This window comes from Triticum urartu, chromosome 4A (assembly GCF_056163025.1).
Source record: "Triticum urartu cultivar PI428250 chromosome 4A, HENAU_Tu73, whole genome shotgun sequence".
Classification (NCBI taxonomy): domain Eukaryota; kingdom Viridiplantae; phylum Streptophyta; class Magnoliopsida; order Poales; family Poaceae; genus Triticum; species Triticum urartu.
The window spans coordinates 486,544,123-486,552,376 of NC_141876.1; the positions used below are offsets into that span (position 1 = coordinate 486,544,123).

Consider the following 8,254-nt stretch of genomic DNA (forward strand, 5'->3'; position numbering starts at 1 on the left):
TTCAGCTCGATGACGATCCCCGGACTCCGATCCAGCAAAGTGTCGGGGAAGAGTTTCGTCAGCACGACGGCGTGGTGACGATCTTGATGTACTACCGTCGCAGGGCTTCGCCTAAGCACCGCTACAATATTATCGAGGACTATGGTGGAAGGGGGCACCGCACACGGCTAAGAATATGATCACGTGGATCAACTTTTGTCTCTATGGGGTGCCCCTGCCTCCGTATATAAAGGTTCAAGAGGGGGAGGCCGGCCGTCCATCATAGGGCGCGCCAAGAGGAGTCTTACTCCTACCTGGAGTAGGACTCCCCTCCCTTTCCTTGTCCAAGTAGGAGAGGGGGAAGGAGAGAAGGAAAAAGCGGGGGGGGGGGGGGGGGGGCGCCGCCCCTCCCTCCTTGTCCAATTCGGACTAGGGGGAGAGGGGGCGCGTGGCCTGTCCTGGCAGCCCCTTCCTCTTCTCCACTTTAGGCCCATGAGGCCCATTAACCCCCGGGGGGTTCCGGTAACCCCCCGGTGCTCCGGTTTTATCCAAAACTTCCTCGGAACACTTCCGGTGTCCGAATATAGCCGTACAATATATCAATCTTTATGTCTTGACCATTTCGAGACTCCTCGTCATGTCCGTGATCACATCCGGGACTCCGAACTAACTTCGGTACATCAAAACTCATAAACTCATAATATAACTGTCATCGAAACCTTAAGCGTGCGGACCCTACGGGTTCGAGAACAATGTAGACATGACCGAGACACGTCTCCGGTCAATAACCAATAGCGGAACCTGGATGCTCATATTGGCTCCTACATATTCTACGAAGATCTTTATCGGTCAGACCGCATAACAACATACGTTGTTCCCTTTGTCATCGGTATGTTACTTGCCCGAGATTCGATCGTCGGTATCCTATACCTAGTTCAATCTCGTTACCGACAAGTCTCTTTACTTGTTCCGTAATCCATCATCCCGCAACTAACTCATTAGTCGCAATGCTTGCAAGGCTTATGTGATGTGCATTACCAAGAGGGCCCAGAGATACCTCTCCGACAATCGGAGTGATAAATCCTAATCTCGAAATACGCCAACCCAACATGTACCTTTGGAGACACCTTTAGAGCTCCTTTATAATCATCCAGTTACGTTGTGACGTTTGGTAGCACACAAAGTGTTCCTCCGGCAAACGGGAGTTGCATATTCTCATAGTCATAGGAACATGTATAAGTCATGAAGAAAGCAATAGCAACATACTAAACGATCGGGTGCTAAGCTAATGGAATGGGTCATGTCAATCAGATCATTCAACTAATGATGTGATCCTGTTGATCAAATGACAACTCTTTGTCCATGGTTAGGAAACATAACCATCTTTGATTAACAAGCTAGTCTAGTAGAGGCATACTAGTGACACTCTGTTTGCTATGTATTCACACATGTATTATGTTTCTGGTTAATACAATTCTAGCATGAATAATAAACTTTTATCATGATATATAAGGAAATAAATAATAACTTTATTATTGCCTCTAGGGCATATTTCCTTCAGTAAAGGATGCAAGATCCCCAGGAGAAGGTAAAAGCAACGCAGCAACCCTCTTCCTCTCCCCTCCCCCCTCTCTTTCCTCCTCCTCCCCTCCCCCCAAAAAAAATCCCAGCCTTTTCTCTTCTTCCCGTCGGCGTCGTTGCCAGCCCGTCTCATCTCCCATGGCCGTTGGGCTATTCGAGGTCCGGAGGACCTCGGCCCCTCGCTGGCGGGAGGGGCCCCATTATCTTTTTTATTAGTTTTAGCTTTTTGGTTGGGGCTATGTGGCGGCCGCGATGTTCCTTAATAAGAATAATGCCTTTCACGTTCTATCCCCGGTCCCATGGCGCGTCTAGCATTGTCAGGGCGCGTGTAGAGGTGTGTCTACGTCGGATTTCGCATGACCCGATCGGTGTTGGTTTTTGGTGGATCCGTTTAGATCCAGTTTTCGTTTGCCTTTGTTTTGTTGTTTGCAAGTTTGATCTTTCTGATCCATGACTTTGTTCATCGATGATGGTTGTTGCTCTTGTGCGGTAGTTTTGTGTGGCCTTAGCACGACGATTTTCCGACTATATATTACGACAAGGTTTGCCCGGCTTCGCCGAGGGAGGGGCGATGACGGCCGGGAGCCGTCGGCTCGCTCCAGTGCTCGTAGTCGTTGCTAGGTGGTCTACGAACCTAATTGTAATTTTTATTTTTATTTTTAATGAATACGCAAAGCTTGTGTATCTTTTCGTTTATAGGAGTAGAATTAGTACATAGGGGTACAACACATGACACGAACACATGCATGCATGAACATGCTGTGCGGAGAAGAGAGACAAGGGAAGCTCGTCCCAATCAAAAAAATACATCACAGCTAAACCTACCAAGCCCAAACCACGAGCGACAATGCCGGACCAACAAGAATTCCAACGTCACCCGAATCAACACCGAGGACACCGTGAGCAAGCTAGATAGAGCCTTGAAGAAGGAAGATGATGTTAAGACACCTCGCCATCCGGTCCGGGGTAATCAGACCTAGGGTTTTCCGTGTGCTCGAAGAGGGGCGTAGCTGAAGGCCTTTGAAGCGCCTCCAAGAAGGAAACGACAGCCGAGGGCACCGTCGCTGCCAGCACAGGCAAGCTGAGCAGGGATCTCTCCCTGGTCTGAAGCTGAGCAATCCCATAGCTGCCAAGTCTCGAATCAAAGATGGGGAAGTCCGCGTTGGTTGAAACCACCATGTCAGGAGGGGGTTGGCAGGGCTGCATTTGCCCTCGGAGGGTGGCACCGCCTCCGAACCCACGAGTGTTGGATCCGACAAAAGGGGAAGGCTTTGAGGCGTATGGGGTGGGGCAGGCGAAGAAGTGAGCGACACGGAGAGGGTGGGGCGTCGGCGTCCAACAACACCGACAAGTTAGGACTGAAGAGACACAGATCCAAACTACCGTGGACTTAGCCGTCGAGACATCGGCGGGCTAGGTCTGGAAGGAACGCAACTACCTGGTGACCGAGGCCGGAGGTGCCCGACAAAGGACGCCGACTGTGAAGGACACCGGAGAGACGCGAACCTAGGCCATCGGGGCCGGAACAACGCCAACGAGGAGCTCCATGTCTGCCACAACCATAGATGCGTCGCTGTGTCCCTGCGAGAGCTATCACCGTGGCCCGGGGGGAGGAGGGCCGTCGGAGAACAACACAGGGAGTGCCGGAACCGCCAGTCGGCAAGCTCATGCAGCAGCAGGTGGAGAGCGCGTTGGGTTGGGTCGCGGGGCCGCGGGCGAAGGGGGCACACGATTGGTGGTGGCGCCCGCCGCGGTTGAGTGTGGACGGGGGCGGGGCTGGCCGGGGCAGCGCGGGTAGGCCGTCGGGAAGGATCGGATCCGGCGTCGTCGAACCAACAGGAGGCTGCCGCCGCGGGGGTGCGGGCGTGGCGCGGGGTGGAGAGGTGGGGGTTGCTTGGGGGCGCGAGAAGGTGGATCCGCCCCGCCGCCACCTTCCTGTGTTCCTGCGCGGCTTCGCCGGCCAGCCCTCTGGCGGCGGTGATGCGGGAAGGGCGGCGAAGAGGTCTGCGAGCGGCGACAGCTAAGGTTCCCACCGTGTCACGAGGTGCACGAAGTAAAGTTTCGAGAAGCATTTCCAACTCTCCTATATAAGAGCATCTATAGCAGGACCTCTCAAATCCGCCTCATACGCGCGGGCGGGCTGCCCGGTCAGTTTTGTTCGACCCGGACGGACGACTCAAACGCCCGGACTGATCGACACGTCCCATATCCAACCCAAATATGAGACGGATATGGGATGGCCTGGGCATGCCCGCCTGACAAAGCCCGGCCCACCACCAACCCCATAAAAAAACCATCGACATCGTCGGTCCGAAACCCTAGCTCACTCACTCTCCTATCTCGCCAGCAGGACTGGGCCGTCCAGTGCCTGAAGGGGCTCGTCATCATCGGCTCCTCCTCCTCCGACGAATCGGACAATCCTCCACCAGCCGACGACGGGTACATCTACGTCGGCGACAGAAGGGGAGAGGACCGGCCCGGAAGTGGTGAAGTTGATTTTAGTTTCAAGTTTTAGACATTTGTATTTAGTTGTGCGTCTTTTGTGTGAAATTTGGTGAATCTTTTGAAGAATTATTGTGCAATTTCTATGTCCGAAGATGATGTACGTAGTATGATCGACGTTGCATGCTATAGTATGGACATAGAGGTTCAGATATGAGAGACGCGATTTGAGAAGTACCCAGTCACTGTCTGCAGACGAGTCCGGGCGTATACCGCGGGCGTTTGAAGGCCCGGAATTGTCGAGTCCGGCTGTAGATGCTTAAGGCTTAACACAAGCAGAACTTTCTTAGGAGCTCTCTACCATTGTATAATTTTTATTATCTCTGATATTCTTTGTATCATCATGATCGAAAATAAGTAGATTAAAAATTTCTCACGTGAAAAAAGTTGAAAGCAAAACTGCGCCGTGATATGGTATGATATGATATGCGGGAGTAGCAAAAGCGAGCGGGGAGGGACATACCCCGCAAACCCCGACGGAACGAATTGCTGCGCCGCTCGGTCCGTGTCGTGTCCTGCTCACGGCGCGCTCCGCGGGCGACATGCTCGGAGTGTCCGGCTTTACACCCTGTCCCATGGGCCCACGGCGGCACGGGATCGCCGCCGAACGAACGATTATACAGAATAAACAAATTATCTGACCTATAGGACTGATTAGGGAAGGAGTAGTAAGCAAGGCATCACCCGGCGGCCGTAGACGATGTCACGGTGGCGCTGGTAAGCAACTAAGCAAGACATCACCCACCCGGCAAGGCGCCCGTAGACGATGGATGCCACGGTGGCGTTCTTTCATGGCATGGCTAGTGGTTGGTTGGTTGGACCTTTTGCCGCTGAAAAATAATCGACGCCAAGAAGGTTCATTTGTTCCCCCCAATGGCAAAATCAAAATCATCAACCAAGAGACCTGCCAAAGTAAACTCTGAATCACCGCAGCAGCAGGTGAGAGTGAGACGTGGACATACCAATGTACGTATTCACCAGCCAAGTTGGCTACGCGCGACTGCGTGGAATATCAGGGTCCATACGAATGGGCTGCGGTAATAACCTGTGACCACGATCTACTTCCACTTTTGGGGTTCCCGGCTGACCCTTTTGATATTCTCCTCTGCAGGCGCTTTCCCGTGTAACTTTTCCGTCAGTTCGTTTGACCAGGCCCCCGCCCGCAGCACGTTCGTTCACGGAGTGCAGTTACTCCGACCTCGTGCCGGGGTGGGACTTTGGATCCTACGACTCCTACCCTACTCCCCAAAACAGAAGACCACACAGCACATCACAGTCCAGACTCCGTAGTCCACAAGAAACGATCCATCGCCCCCTCGCCTTCGTCCTCTTCTCCTCTCTTTTCTTCCTCGCCTGCGATTGGTCTGCGCAATATAAGGAGGCGAGGGGAGAGAAAGAGACGACCCATCATCGCCCGTCGGTCGTCCAGCGTCAAGGCCAGCTAGCAGCGCGGCCATGGGGTTCTTCACCAGGAGCACCTCCAAGCAGACCGCCAAGCTCAAGTCCCTCGTCAAGCTCGCCGTCGCGCGCCTCGCCGTCGTCCGCCGGCCCCGCCTCGGCCGCCGCTCCATTGCGCGCGGCGACGTCGCGCAGCTCCTCTCCATTGGCCACCTCGACCGCGCTCTCGCCCGGGTACGTGCGTCCGTCTCCTCCGCCATACAAGCCCCTAATCAAATTTTCAAGTTCCCCTTGCCGTACGGCTGTACTGACACCGAACGGCGTGTGTGTGCTGCTGCGCAGGCGGAGCAGGTCATGGAGGAGGACAGCGTGCTGGAGGCGCTGGACATCATCGAGCACTACTGCAAGGTCCTCGTCGAGCACTCCGCCCAGCTGGAGAAGCCCAAGTACTTCCACGTTCCTGCTCTCTTGGTTTCTCCTCTGACCGTACGTTACGGCGTGAGATTCTAATTTGTTGATTATTCGATGGCATTCAGAGAGTGCGGCGAGGACATCAAGGCGGCGGCGGCGGGGCTGATTTTCGCGTCGGCGCGCTGCGGCGAGCTGCCGGAGCTGCTGGACGCGCGCGCCATCCTGGCAAGCAAGTTCGGCCGGGAATTCGAGCGGGCGGCCAAGGAGGGCTCCCAGGCTGTCGTCAATCCCACGGTAGGTTCGTCTGCTCCAGCTGCTTCACGTGCCGCCTCGCCAACCGTCGCCGGGTGATGGTGGTGGTGGTGGACCGGAGCTGGGATTTAAGAGGGTTGGTGCTGTTGCAGTTAGTGCAGAGGTTATCGGGCGAGAAGGCGAGCGCGGAGCAGCAGAGGAGGTTGGCCGGGGAGATCGCCGCCGAGAACGGCATCTTGCTCGACTTCCCCGACGGCCCAGGAGAGGTCCATCAGGTTGGTTGCAGCCTGCACGACTCATCTTGTTCATGCGAATTTTGTGATGAGATATTCTCTCATGATTCAGTCGGCATAATGCTATGGCATTTATGTGATCTGGGATGCAGAGTAAACAGAATGAACAACCCAAGAAGGTGCCGGCGCCGGTGCCGGCCGAGAAACCTGTCGAACAGCTTGAGGTCAAGACCGAAACTTCCGAGGTCAGTCCGTCAGTGTCATGTCATCGGACAAAAGATCATCAGGCATTCCCATTTGTAATCTAAATGGCGAGAAATTCAATGTGTGCCAGGCGCAGAGGAGGCAGAGGCTTGCTGATGATGACATGAGCCGGTCGAACCTTGCCCGTCAGAGAGCAGAGGAGAAGGCGTCGAGGGAATCCAAGAAGTACGACGATGTCAGGATGGCGGCGGAGGCAGCGTTCGAGTCAGCGTCGTTCGCTGCCATGGCCGCCCGGGCGGCCGTGGAGCTGTCCCGGACGGAGTCGCAGGGGAAGGGGCCGAGAGGCGGCGGCCGCGGGCACGATAAGGTCCATCCTTTGCAGAGTTCTGGAGCAACCGAGCGGGAGACACGGCCGCCGGGGAGGCCCCAGAAGCCTCCGTCTCCGTCGCCGTCGCCGTCGTGGAGCGACAAGAGCACGGTGTCCTCGGTATGGTCGGACGCACCAGCACGAGACCCGCCATCACCGCCGAAGGGGAAGAGCATTGTGTTCGACCGGAGCGACGGGGAGGACGACGATGTCGTGGAGGACCTCGTCTGGACTCCGCAGCTGCGCCGGCCTCCCCACAACAGGAGAACGGCCTCCGCAATGGGCATGGACGGCGTCGGCGGCAACGGCAACACGCGCGCGGAGTTCCAGGACAGCGTGCCCAACGGCTCAGGAGAAGCGCGGCCGGCGCACAGGAGGCACGCCGGCGGGGGCGCGCGCCGCGAGGCCCCGGAGCAGGCCGGCCAGTACAGAGCCCCTCCGTACAGGAGGAGCCCCGCGGCCGGCGCAGGCGGCAACGCCGAGGCGTACGAGAGCTCGGCGTTCGTGGCCCGCGCGCCGTACGCGAGGATCACGTCGGCGCTGGAGGGCGGCAACGAGCACATCGCGCGGCACGAGGAGGTGCGCAGGATGGGCACCGACGCGCGGGTGCTCCAGGAGCAGGTGTACGGCGCCGCCGCGCCCGGGCCGGGGCGCGCGCCCCTGACGCCGGACAGGAGGGCCATCTCGGTGCGCACCAGGAGATGACGTCAGTTTGGTACAGCAGTACATTCGTCAGTTCAGACTTGGGTCGACTGGAAAATGGGACGCCGGAAACGGCGTCGCCGGCAGCCCGGCACGGCGGCGGTTTCCCGGACTGGGCTGGGAAATCAGACGTGGGGTACGACGCTGAATTTTTTTGTACATAGGAAAGTGAGGGTCATTGACTCATTGACATGTGAGTAAATTGTCCATTGTTTTGTTGTGTGTTGCAACGGGAGGAGTTTTGCGTGGCGTGTGTTCTTGAGGCCGAGATGGGTTGCCTTGGATGCACAACTGTTTATGTTGCAACGCACACAACTCAGCTGGTTTGTCAGTCAGGAAGCACGCATTTGTGATGGTGAGCTAGAGCCTGGAGAACTGGCTGGACGAACCGACGCTGCTTGATTTGCCTGGTGATTTGAGGCAATAATAGCCTCGAGGAATACTTCATCGCTCAATTATATTACAATCCACCCGTATTTCTTCTTGAACCATCACACTTACAGGCTAGGGCATTCCCAACGCGACCTTCAAGGCGTCCGCAAACATGAGGACCGAGGTAAGTCTGTGGACGCGTCTGCTTGTTCGAAATCCCGCAAACCAGAAGAAGCTTTGCGGGCGTCCGGAT

General features: G+C 56.2%; 1 protein-coding gene across 1 annotated transcript; it reads left to right on the forward strand.

Annotated features, from left to right (window-relative positions):
- Positions 1-5,331: 5,331 nt before the first annotated feature.
- Positions 5,332-7,982, forward strand: LOC125552348 (uncharacterized). The gene is made up of 6 exons (XM_048715856.2): positions 5,332-5,694; positions 5,803-5,906; positions 5,997-6,165; positions 6,276-6,398; positions 6,509-6,601; positions 6,691-7,982. Exons 1-6 carry the CDS (start codon positions 5,518-5,520, stop codon positions 7,630-7,632), a joined length of 1,608 nt encoding a protein of 535 aa, XP_048571813.2. The 5' UTR covers positions 5,332-5,517; the 3' UTR covers positions 7,633-7,982.
- The last annotated feature ends 272 nt before the right edge of the window (positions 7,983-8,254 follow it).

What these genes read in the sequence shown, in the direction of transcription:
- LOC125552348 (XM_048715856.2), top strand. Translation starts at nt 5,518, where the DNA reads ATGGGGTTCTTCACCAGGAGCACCTCCAAGCAGACCGCCAAGCTCAAG. An exon ending in TCGACCGCGCTCTCGCCCGG is followed by an intron (nt 5,695 to 5,802) that starts GTACGTGCGTCC and finishes GCTGCTGCGCAG; the next exon opens with GCGGAGCAGGTCATGGAGGA. An exon ending in TCAAGACCGAAACTTCCGAG is followed by an intron (nt 6,602 to 6,690) that starts GTCAGTCCGTCA and finishes AATGTGTGCCAG; the next exon opens with GCGCAGAGGAGGCAGAGGCT.